Genomic DNA, 12601 nt, shown 5'->3' with positions numbered 1-12601 from the left:
TACAACAGTCCATTTAGTAACCATTCAAAGTTACAACGGGCACTGAAGGAAGTGCCTTATGGCCGTTTTTTAACAGTTACAACTTTTGCGGCCTCCTCCTGGTCTTGTGATCAAAATTCAGGGACTTGGCAAACTGGCTCGTATTTACGACGGTCGCCGTGTCCCGGGGTCATGGGATTCCCCCCTTTTGTGACCTTCTGACAAAGCAAAGCCAAAGGGAAAGCACTGACCAACCATGCGACTAACTTCACAACACTGCAGCAATTCATTTAAATAACGGCGGCAGGAACGGTCGTGAAATGGGGCAAAACTCACGGGTGCCCAAAGTGGCACACAAAGCCAGGACGCCTGGCACACGTGGCCTTGCCTGTTTGTCTTCCGGGTTTCTGCCGCTCATGCATGCACGGCAATCAGCTGTCCTTTGCATGCGCAGCAATGCCAAAAACCGGTGTGCGCATGCGCACCGGATAGCTGATTGTCGGGTATGCATGCGGGCCAGAACCCGGACGTTCATCTTTTCTTTTTTTAATTTTTAATTTTATTTTTAGACATAAAAGACCAACACATAACATATAAAACTCTCATCCACTGGTTACAAGCGTTTGTGCATCCATATTTTCAATTACATATACGATCACTAAATTTCCATCAAATATAACTAAGTACACCTCACTTTCATTGAACATCATGTATTCAGTTACAATTAATATTCCTTCCTTTTAAGCAAACCTAATTCCCTTGCATTCTTAATTATCTATCTAATAACAATATGCCTTTATATAATCACCTATCTCATTCTAGCTATTTTACAGCGTGAAAGAATTTTCTAACTATTTATGTTTATACATCACTACTTTCGATTATGCAGTCTCGCCAATCATCCATCAAGTATGCTTATGTTCATTGTTGCCCTTGTGCATCATACATTCAAGCACAAATGTTATTCCTTTGTTTTTAAACAATATGTTCTAAATATTCACTTAATACATATACCAATCTTTCATTACTTCCTTTTTAAACTGTTTAACAAAATATCTTTATGATATACACCACTACCTACAATTATGCATAATATCACCAATTATCTATCAAATATACATAGGTTCATTATTATCCTTATCCTTCATTTTAGAACAAAATATTCTAAATTATTCAATTCATATATATACCAGTCTTTCATTATTAATCTATTTAACAACAAAATGTCTTTGTATTATCTCCTTCAATTGAAACATGAATAAAACATTTTTCATTTCCAGTTTTTTTTTAATCTAGCCACTGATAAAACAAGTCCCAAATCTTATAGAATTGCTCATCTTCTTGTTCTCTAATTTCAAATGTCAATTTACTCATTTCAGACGTTAAACTTTTCTGAAGCGCAATCCCTTAGCGCGCGCAGCAGTGCTGAAAACTGGCTTGCACATGCATGTTGGCCAGCTATCGTTGGGTGTGGTGTGCATGCGCACTAGAACCTGGAGATTCGGCTTCTCCAGACAAACACGTGACATTTCTGCACAACCTTTTCAGCACTCTGTGTCGGAAAGATTCACCATCACTGCTCTAGCACCTTTCTTTGTCATGGTGTTCCAAAATCTTAGCACAGGGCAGAAGGATACTCCATTAACTAGGTTTCAGGGATCGTGAGAAAGGATAGAAAGGAGGTTAGGTGTTTTTTTTTGGGGGGGGGGGGGGGACAAAAACAAACTGAAGCCACAGACACACAAGACAATCCTAGTAAGAAAATACTTGTTGATTTAAGTTCAGGATCCCGGAATCCTTATAAGTGGCTCAGAATCTACTTCCTGGTTATTGCTGCTGTTTATAATCTCTAATTTACAGCAACCCGAAATAAAAAGAAAAATCCTGGAATGAAGAACAGCTAAAATGCTGAACTTCATCTGTTAAATATAATACCACAGTTACTACCACTTTATAGGGCCTTGTGTAAGGCCACTGTCAGGCCTGCATTTATATTCCTTTTAGAATTTTGGCCTGCCACACTTTCTCTTATTTCATTATGCTGTTTCATTAGTATAGTTGATGGGAGGGGGAATAGACAGGAGTGAGATTGTGGAATGTATTGTTATCATTCTTTTCTAGAAGCTCAAGGCCATCTTTTGTCTCCGTACCAGCTGGTGTGGATGCCAACGTGGAAGAAGATTGGACCGTGTGATGGATTGTGGGTGTGGGGACAAGATCATGAACTTTTAACTGGGTGGGATTCTGATGTCATTTCCAGCATTGGGATTCCATAGCACGATGCCAACATGTCTGTCTTATTAAATTGGAACTTTAAGGATCGCTCTGCCTTAGACTCTGATTTAATTCTGCATGATACTTGGAACGCTGACAGCCACACTTGGAATACTGCATCCAGTATTACAATGCAAAAAAGATGTGCAGGGAAGAGTCCAACAAAGACAATTGGAGGCTAAAAACACACAAAGAACGGTTGCGGGAACTGGGGATGTCTAGTTTAATGAGAAGGAGGACTAGGGGAGACATGGTATCTCAGGGGCTGCCCCAAAAGAAGAGGGAGTCAAGCTATTTTCCAAAGCACCTGAAGGCAGGAGAAGAAGCAATGGGTGGAAACTAATCAAGGAGAGAAGCAACTTAGAACCAAGGAGGAATTTCCTGACAGCGAGAGCAATTAATCAGTGGACCAGAAGTTGCCTCCACAAGTTGTGGGTGCTGCATCATAGGACTTGTCTGAAACGGTATAAGGCAGGGGTGTCAAACTCATGTTGTCACGGTGGCATCACATGACGTATCGGGACTTTCCCCGCCCCCCTTCTCATCCAGCCTATGGGCCAGGAGTTTGACAGCCCTGGTATAGGGTTTCCTGCCTAAGCAGGAGGTTGGACTAGAAGACCTCAACATCCCTTCCAACTTTTATTCTATTCTATCCTACCCTACCCTATCCTATCCACTGGTGAGCAATAAACACCTACTATTAATTACTGTTTATCATTCAGTTCCGCATTCCCTTGACTGTTGAAATTTAGTGAAAAAAGCAACCAACCCCTATTTAAAAGTATTTTATTTCAGGCGTATTTCTCAGGCATCAGAGAGGAATATATCAAGGAAATCATCTTTCCTAAAGCACAAGAGATTTTAAAGGGGGGGAGGGAAGAAAGCTCAACACATAAGTTATACAGGCGGTTCATTTAGTGACCGTTCAAAGTTACAACGGTGCTGGAAAAAAGGCGACTGTGACTTCTTCACATTTTATGACCGTTGCAGCCTCCCTGCGGTCATGTGATCAAACGTCAGATGCTTGGCAACTGGCTCATAGTTATGACGGTTAGGGTGTCCGGGGGTGGGTGGGTGTCGCATGATCCCCTTTTGCGACCTTCTGACCAGCAAAGTCAATGGGGAAAGCCAGATTCACTTAACGGCTGGGTGACTAACTTAACAACTGCAATGAGTCGCTTAACGACTGTGGCAAGAAAAGCGGTAAAACGGGAGCACTTAACCAATGTTTCGCTTAGCAACATAAATGTTGGGCTCAATTGTGGTCGTAACTCAAGGACGACTACCTGTAAATCGAGACCCAGGTGAATGAATGTCATCACAAAAATAGGGACGCCCTCTGAGCCTAGGAAGGCTTGTTCCCTTGGTCTGGTGGTGGCGAATGTCTCTGCGGGAACCCCAGCCCAGCTCCACCGTGCATGCGTGTGTGCCTCCCGCCAGCCAGCTGGTCTTCAAGTCTCTACCCTGCACTCGCAGGGGGTGGGGCCTATGCGGGAGACACGCATGCGCAGGGAGCCAGGGAGCATGTGCGGGGGGGCGCTCACATTGCATTTTGGGGGCTTGTGTGGCACCCCCATGCCCCAATTTTGGCTTCCAGGTTGGTGCTGGAGGCCTTCCAGGCCAGTGGTGGGTTCCAGATCTTGTTGCAACCAGTACGTTGCCAGGAGTCCTAGCCAGGCATGCGCGCCGCGCACACATGTGCATGCCACCGCCCTGCGACATCCAGATGCTTGGTTTAGGTCGCGCAAGTGCCGCAGCACGCTGTGCGCAATTGGCCTGTCGCGTTATAAACAGCTATGGAACGCGGGCGGGGGGGGGGCAAACCAGCCACTGTACTGGTACGGTGGCCGCTGCTCCCTGCGACTACCAGTACTGCCGTTACCGCCTGGAACCCACCACTGTTCCAGGCCCAAATGGGGCACAGGGGGCGGGAACACGGAGGCTTGGAAAGCCTCCTGCACCAACCTGGAAGCCAAAAATGAGGTAGGGGCAGCATGGGGGGGGGGTCATGCATGCATGCCGGGGGTGCTGGTGTCAAGGCACGCAGAAGGGGTCTTGCATTGCTTTTGGCATGTGACAAAAAGGTTGACCATCCCTGCCTTAGTCTCTTACGACAAAGTAAAAAAAATGCTATTCCAAGTGACCCCAAAACGATGAAGAGTTCAGAAATCTTTCCTTCTGTTTTCCCCTTGTGCTGCAAATCCCTGTCTTGGACAGATGTAAGGTTATTTTCTTTTCCTTTCTTGTTTTGCAAAGCCACATCAAAGGAACGCCTCAGGGGGAACAGCGTTAAGCATCCACCCTAACTGCAATGGCAGTGTGGACATTTAAGGAGGAGAACGCTCAAGGTCCCTCCTCTTGCCAAAGAGCCTTTTCAAGCAAGTTTCTCACGGCCAAAACAAAAGTGTTCTCCAGCGGCGATCCTGCTGGGTTGAGAACCCCAGGCTGCAAAAATAAAAATAAATGCAGAAGCGAAAAGAGGGGAAGAAGCCTCATTTGCTACGAAGCGAGCAATCCACGAGACGGGGCACCTATTGAAAAGGGAACAAGCCTGGCGGTGGTTGTGGTGGTTCATCCACTCTGGTTAACCAGGTTTCTTGTATTACGTCAAATCTAGGGAGAAAGCTCATTAATCCAGTATCAACCATCTCTTTCCAGCCAGCTACGTTCCAGGCAATCATCTGTATGGGCTTCCTGGAGGCAAGGTGGTCTTTTAAAATAGCATTTAACACAGGACAGTCCTTAAACAAGATGGTTCGGTTGAGATCTACGTACGTCGGACTGATTAGGGTAGATTGCAAGGGTGTCACCGAAATATACGTTTATCATATTTTATCTGTATCTTAAATTATTGTATCCTATCCCAATTCCATTTTAAACCGTATTTTATTCCAATTCCATTTTAGACTGCATTTTATATTCCAATTCCAATTCCATTTTAAACCGTATTTTATTCCAATTCCATTTTAAACCGTATTTTATTCCAATTCCATTTTAGACTGCATTTTATATTCCAATTCCATTTTAAATCGTATTTGATTCCAATTCCATTTTAAACCGCATTTTATTCCAATTCCATTTTTTATATTTCTTTTATCAAATTGTAGTAATAATTTGTTTCTGGAACTTCGCACTTGGATATGGCCCAAGGGCTAATCAATAGAGAGTCAATGTCAATGCAAGGAAACAACCACCCCTGGGTGGAAATTTAAGACCCATCATCCTAGGCCATTTGGAACGAAGGTGAAATCGATTCACAACACCGGCAAACAATCCATCTATCAATCAATCAGAGTAGAACTGGAAGGGACCTTGGAGGTCTTCTAGTCCAACCCTCTGCTCAAGCAGAAGATCCTATACAATTTGAGACAAGTGGCTGCCCAATCTCTTCTTAAAGACCTCCAGTGATGGAGCATCCACAACTTCTGGAGGGAAGCTGTTCCCCTGGTTAATTAATTGTTCTCACGATCAGGATTGGTTCTTCTTAGTTCTCTCCTCCATTAATTTCCATCCATTATTCCTCATATTGCCTTCTGGTTGACTCCCACTCCCTTCTTTGTTGCAGCCCCTCAAATACTGGAATGCTGCTATCATGTCACCCCTGGTCCTTCTTTTCAAACAAGCAAACCCAACTCTGTTAAAGCTAGAGAGGCTACGCGATGATCCCCTCCAGTTAATCCCAAAGATTAAAACATATAATCTCCTCTCCCCGGCTTCCAGTTTTAAATCAGCAATTCACTGCAGCGTAGCTGTCCTGAAGAAAAATATTTGTAAACAAAGAGCTGAGTATCTCGGGGATCATCATCCTGCCTAAAGTTCGTAAAAAATAAAAATAAAGTCCCAAAGGGAACGTTTTCCGAGGACCAGAGCTGCTCCTAAAAATCAATGTATTGATCCAGAAGACTAATCTGCAGGAGGATGTGAATTATTCAAGTGCCACTAAATGGTGGATAGGCGGAAGATGGAGGATGTGATTAAATCACTGTTCATATCTTGCATCTATTTTTCCCCCCCATGAACAGAGTTGTGTCTGGAGACTGCAAATCATTATTGTACTTATGGGCTGAAGGCCAGTCTATATTCCCAGATTTATTTGCAAAAACTGCTAAGCAGGTTTTTTTTTTAAAAAAAAATCTTTATTAACCTGCCTTCTGCACTCATGCTTACATTAGGCCGTAATTCAAGCTGGATAAAAGTGCTGAGAGGCCTCACCTAACTTCCCTTTTGGCATTTAGGATTCCTTCCATGGTTGCAGGTAGAAAATGATAGCAGCTGATTCTGGGTGATTTTCTGGCCCAGTTATTTCTTCTTCATAAATCAAGAGCTATTCCTGGAGCACTAGAAAAGGCTGTTCCGGTATTATGACGCTGCTCAGTCATTCAAAGTTTGCCTCAGCAATTTTTGTCCTCTCCATATCTCACACTAAGGCGCAAGTATTCTTCCAGAATTTAGCTTCTGTCTTTATTGCATTCATAACCTTCAAAAGGACAAGTTTCAAAAAAAAAAAAGGGAGGGGGGTGGAGGGGGAGACTTCAAATATGTTTTGGCAAGGGGAAACAATACAACACTACTGTTTTCTCTGTTAAAATACAAACAGTTTTAAGATAACAAGCCTTGCAGTTGCCTGGAAGGCACAGGAATTGTCGGGGAAGATTATTCCGAGGTGAAAACTCTTTTATCTATCTTACTTATCTTACTTTTCAAAGCGCCAATGGGTTTATTTTGGCTCTCATTATCCCGTGCTAACTCTCTGGAACTCTGCAAGGAAACTGAAGAAAATGAAGCAGGAAATTGATACCTTCCCAGGTACGCCGGGGGGGGGGGGGGAGAGAAGGCTGGGTCCCACAACTGTGAAGCAAAATTTCAGTCTTCTGCTGCGCTTGCCTTGTGCCAGCTGGAAAAAATCAATCGGCGAGTGAATTTGTCCTTTTGAAACCGAGACACTAATACAGCATTTAAGCCGACTCACGTGGCCCTTGTTTTCGGTTTCCACGTCTAATAGAAAATAACAACCCTGAGGTGTTTCTGCAATGCGTAACCTTCCCTACCCTCAAGGCCGAGAAATGCCTCTCCACAAAGGGGTTTTCTAGAAGAAAAAGAACATTTGCACAGGTCCAGTTCCCAGGATTTGATGTCCCTGCCTGGTTGGCAATCAGAAAAACCATTCCCCCAGCAAACGGACAAACCCTGCCGCTCTGTGAGTGTGTCTGTATGTGTGTATGTGTGTGTGTGAGAGAGAGAGAGGGAGAGAGAGAGAGAGAGAAAGAAAGAAAGAGAAAGATAAGAGAGAAAGGGAGATTGAGACACATAAAGAGAGAAAAACAGAAGGAAAAGAGAGAAAAGAGAGAGAGAGAAAAGAATAGAAAGAGAAGAAAAAGCAAAAGAGTGAGAGAAAAGAAAAAAGAAAGAGAGCGAGAGAAAGAAAGGGAGATAGAGAGAGAAAGGGAGATACAGAGACACAGAAAGAGAGAAAAACAGAAGGAAAAAAGAGAAAAAGAAAAAGAGAAAGAAAAAAGAGAGGAGAAAAAGCAAAAGAGCGAGAGAAAAAAGAGAAAGAGAAAAAGAGAGCGAGAGAAACAAAGGGAGATAGAGAGAGAGAAAGGGAGAGAAGCAGAGAGAAAGAGAAAGGGAAAGGGAAAAAGAAAGAGACCTAAACACAGGCATTATATCACTATTGCCCTGAGAAGCAGATTCATCACACTTAGAAGTTTACCTTTCCTTACCACTAATAACAACCTTGAGCTTCCATAGCTCAAACAGGATGACAACAAACAGCTTTCCTTTCAACCTAAATAAGTGATGAGGAAAGAAGATGAGGAGGGAGGAGTGCTTAATTTTTTTTAAAAAACCAAAGTTTGCCTTAGTATGTCTGCTGCAGGTTCTTCCTCCCACTACCACCACCCAAAAAATTATACCCCACAAATCATAGAACCAGAATGAGCCTTCTTGTAAGAGACAGAAAATGGTGGTTGCTCTGGGTAAAATTATTGGGGAGGATAGTGTTGATAGTGTTTAAAAGGCTGTGGTGTGTGTGTGTGTGTGCGTGTGCGTGTGTGTGTGTAAAGGGGAATGAAAGATTCCTAAATCTCAGAGTGTGTCCTACATTTCACAGACGACACATACGGTGTTACCTACCGATGCGTCCTCTCTGCCACGAATCACACAGTGCAAAGTGGGGAGGGGGGATGCAAACTACACAAAGGACTCTGTCCTTGCGTTGGGGTTATGGACTGGAAAAGAGAGAAGGGGAAGTCATGAAGACATTAAATGCCCCCAGGTGTGATTAGCAGGTAATGAGGAAGAAGGAGAAAGGATCTCGCCACAGAGTATTATGCACGCAATTACCCCTGAATTCAATGGGGCTTAGTCCCAAGTAAGTACAACCCAAACACAAGGCTATATTATATTTTTTTTATTAAAAAAAATCACTGTGAAGAGGAGGAAGGCAAAAGTTGAGCTGTGCATTTTTAAAAAATCTCCTTTTTGCTGACTGTCCGCATGAAATGCCTTCAGAAGTTATTGAATCGTGCATTAATGTGCCGCTGCATTTATAGTGCACTAACAGTTACATTAGGATGCGTATTAAAATATTCTGTGGCATGCAGAGTGTACATATGACTAACCACTAGAATATCATGCCTGATCTTGCTGCAGAGGACAATTCTTTAACCAGCACCCTTTAAAGCTGTGTCGGTTGCGTCTTCTGTTGTTTTAGCGTGAAATCTTATAATCTCCGTAAGCTGCACGGAACTATTAAAAGCAGCTTTTCAATCTTCCCCTTCCTTGCGTGTGGAGATATACCGAAACATTATGTGCCTCTTCGGTGTGGATGCTCCTGTCTAATCCAATTCCAATGCTGTGCGCGTGTGTACAGACGTAATACACACGCAACACTGCCTCTGTGACGGCTAGGCTGCACACATCAACAAAATGCAAAATGGTGACTCTCCCTTGGATGGCAATGTTTGTGAAATCTGTCGCACAGGCTCCTGGCTTCTCTTTTGAATTGCAATCCTATGGATGGGTAACACAACCTTGCCCCTCCTCTGATGCCTATTGCATGCATGTGTAACACAATGCTGTGACCCTTCTCCCTCATAGCAACCCTCTTCTCTCTCTCTCCCTCTTTCTCTCTCTCTCTCTCTCTAACAAACCCCATGACATCTCTTTCAGATTGTGCATAGGTAACACAACAACTGACCTCTCTTGGACAGTACCCACAGAGTACTACATTGCACCTGCTCTCTTAGACTATGCAAAGAGAACACAACATTGTGTCTTTTCTTTCGCACAGTAATCCTGTCTCTTTATCCATCTCTAGGTATATATATCACAAACCTGTCTCGGACTGCAATCCCCTGAGGGTAACAACACCGTGTGTCGGATTTTGCACAGGCAACACAACACTTGTCCTCCTTGGTCTTCTCTCCCACACTGTGCATATGTAACAAAACACTGAGTGTTCTCTCTCTGATGGTGCAGATAAAAGACACCTCTTCTCCTAGAAGGGCAATTCTGTGTAGAGAACACAACCTGGAGACTTCTCTCTCTCTTCCTCACCCTATCCATCCATCCATGTAAATATCACACATTTGGGTGAAATTCCTCAGATGGCAACCCTATGGATATAACTATCTTGCAGTTATTCCTTCAGATTGCAATCCCGTGCAGAGAAAACACTGTCCACCTATCCTTCCATCATATCTATCCCATCCATACATCCATCCCACTTTTCTCTTCATGTAAATACTCGCTATGTAAATACTGCACACTTTGGTGCTTCTTTCAGATTTCAATCCTGTTCAGAGAGCTCTACCCACTCATTCCATCCACCCATCCACCCCACTTTTCTCTTTATCTCCCTCTATATATACAACAAAATTGGTTCATCTTTCAGATTGCAATCCTATGTAGACAGAACCCAGCCTACCCACCCAGCCACCCATCCATCCATCTACCCATTCCACCCATTCTTTCCATTCACCCCTTTCCTTCCATCCATCCATCCAGTCTCTCCATCTATTCCTTCCTTCCATTCATCTATCCATTCCACCCATTTCTCCCATCCAGCCATCCACACACCCATTCCATCCATCTATTCCATCCCATCCATTCATCCATCCACCCATTCATCTATCTATTCCATCCCACCATCCAACCATTCTACACATTCCTTCCATCCATCCCATCCATCCATCCATCCATCCACCCACCCATTCCATCCATCTATTCCACACATTCCTTCCCTCCACCTATTGCTCTTCCTTCCCTCCCACCAACCCATTCTATCCATCTATTCCTTCCACTCATCCATCTATTCATTCCACACATTTCTTCCATCCCACCCACCCATCCATTCTATCCATCTATTCCTTCCTTCCACCCACCCATTCCATCCCACACATTCCTCCCATCCATTCTATCCATCTGTTCCTTCCTTCCTTCCACCCATTCCATCCCTCTATTCCAATCATTTCGCCCATTCCTTCCTTCCATCCATCTATTCATTCCATCTATCATCTATCTATCTATCTATCTATCTATCTATCTATCTATCTATCTATCTATCTATCTATCTATCTCATCCATCTTCCATCCATCCCACACATTCCTTCCATCCATTCTATCCATCTATTCCTTCCTTCCTTCCTTCCACCCATTCCATCCCTCTATTCCAATCATTCCACCCATTCCTTCCTTACATCCATCTATTCATTTTATCTATCTATCTATCCATCCCATCCATTCTATCCATCCATCCATCCATTCCATCCATCCATCCCATCTATCCATTCCATTCATCCAACCATTATATCCATCTATTCCTTTCTTCCACCCATTCCATCCATCTATTCCAATCATTCCACCCACCCATCTATCTATTCCATCCCATCCATTCCATCCATTCCTTCCATTCATCCCTCCCACCCACCCATCCATTCTATCTATCTATTCCACTCATTCCTTCCATCCAGGCCACTTTTCTCTCTCTCTCCCCCTCCCCTCACCCGCAACTCCCACCCCCACCCTTGGGTGCATCTCCTTAGGGGTGGAGGGGAGGGCGCAACCCTGCGCTTACAGCAGCCCTGCACCCCCCCACCCCAACCCCCCTCTCTCTCAGATGGACCACCCACCCTGTCTGTGCAGGGAGAGAAACAGACCCAACCTGACGACCTGCAGACCGACCCTCTTTCCCCCCCCCTCCACCTCTGCACCTGTCCACCCATCTCCCCCCACATCCCGCACCTGGGCGTTCTCCCTACAGCCCCCTCCCCCTCTAGGCGCTTATACACCACTCCCCCCCCCACCCGCCGTGTTTGCCTTGCAGCCCCCTCCCCTCTACCCTCCCCCTCCCCCTGAGGGGTGCGGGGAGAACCCTCCCCCATAGTCGGGCGAGGCCGCGTCTCGTGACAGCCGCCCCCTCCCTCCAAGACCCCGTCAGAGGAGGCCTCAGGCCGCCCACCCCCACCCCACCCCACCCCACCCTTCGCCTCACCTCGGGCACCGCGGAGGCCGCCGCAGAGCAGCGCCGCCAGGAGGCAGGCCGGGGCCAGCAGCCGCATCTTCGGCGCCTCCAAGGGGGCCCGACGGCGCCCCCGGGCCGACCGCTCACGCCGGGGTAGCGGGACAAAAACGAGCGAGCGGGAGAGCAAGGCAGACGGGCGGGCGACCCCCTTCGCTCCGGCGGCCTCCTCCTCCTCCTCCCCCGCCGCCGGCGACGAACTAAGATGGCGGCGCTAGGCGCTCGCCTCTCCTCCCGCACCCGTTGCTAGGCGAGGGAGGGAGGGACCAATGGGGAGCGCCGGGAGGGGGGACGAGGGGCGTACCATCTGCACCAGGGAAGCGGGGGGGGGGAGGAAAAGAGAGTGGATGGATGGATGGATGGATGGTTGGATGGATGGAGCCGCTTCGCTGGAGAGATGGCAATAATAATAACAACACTAACAATGATACTTGGTTGATACCTAGGACGCTGGCAGCAACCCATATCAACCATTCATGTTTTAATAACAACAACAACAATAATAATAATAATCCTCTGATGATGCCAAATGCAGACTTTGCAAAGAAGCTGATGAAACTGTTGATCACATACTCAGCTGCTGTAAAAAAATTGTGCAGACTGATTATAAATTGCGGCACAATTCAGTAGCACAAATGATCCATTGGAATTTGTGCAAAAATTATAATATTAAAACAGCAATAAACTGGTGGGAACATCAGCCTGAAAAAGTCACCGAAAATCAGATGGTCAAGATCTTGTGGGATTTTCGTATACAAACAGACAAAATACTGGTGCATAATACACCAGACATCACACTGGTTGAGAAAAATAAGGTTACAATCA

At 45.3% G+C, this 12601-nt stretch overlaps 1 protein-coding gene across 3 annotated transcripts in view; it reads right to left on the bottom strand.

The window, feature by feature from the left end:
* The window catches only part of CLSTN1 (calsyntenin 1), a 48795-nt gene extending 36794 nt beyond the window's left edge, over positions 1-12001 (bottom strand). For 2 of the 3 annotated variants that reach the window (XM_087702253.1, XM_087702254.1), the window contains exon 1: positions 11750-12001. In XM_087702253.1, coding sequence (XP_087558379.1) covers positions 11750-11816 — 67 coding nt within the window. In that variant the 5' untranslated portion in view covers positions 11817-12001. The remainder of the gene's footprint in view (positions 1-11749) is intronic. The other variant, XM_087702255.1, reaches the window with a different exon arrangement.
* Positions 12002-12601: the final 600 nt, after the last annotated feature.

This window comes from Thamnophis sirtalis, unplaced genomic scaffold (genome assembly GCF_051295495.1).
Source record: "Thamnophis sirtalis isolate CommonGarterSnake01/CBP01778 unplaced genomic scaffold, rThaSir2_p1.2 scaffold_15, whole genome shotgun sequence".
Classification (NCBI taxonomy): domain Eukaryota; kingdom Metazoa; phylum Chordata; class Lepidosauria; order Squamata; family Natricidae; genus Thamnophis; species Thamnophis sirtalis.
Note: the sequence above shows the minus strand (reverse complement) of the source record. Positions and strands in the feature narration are given on the sequence as shown.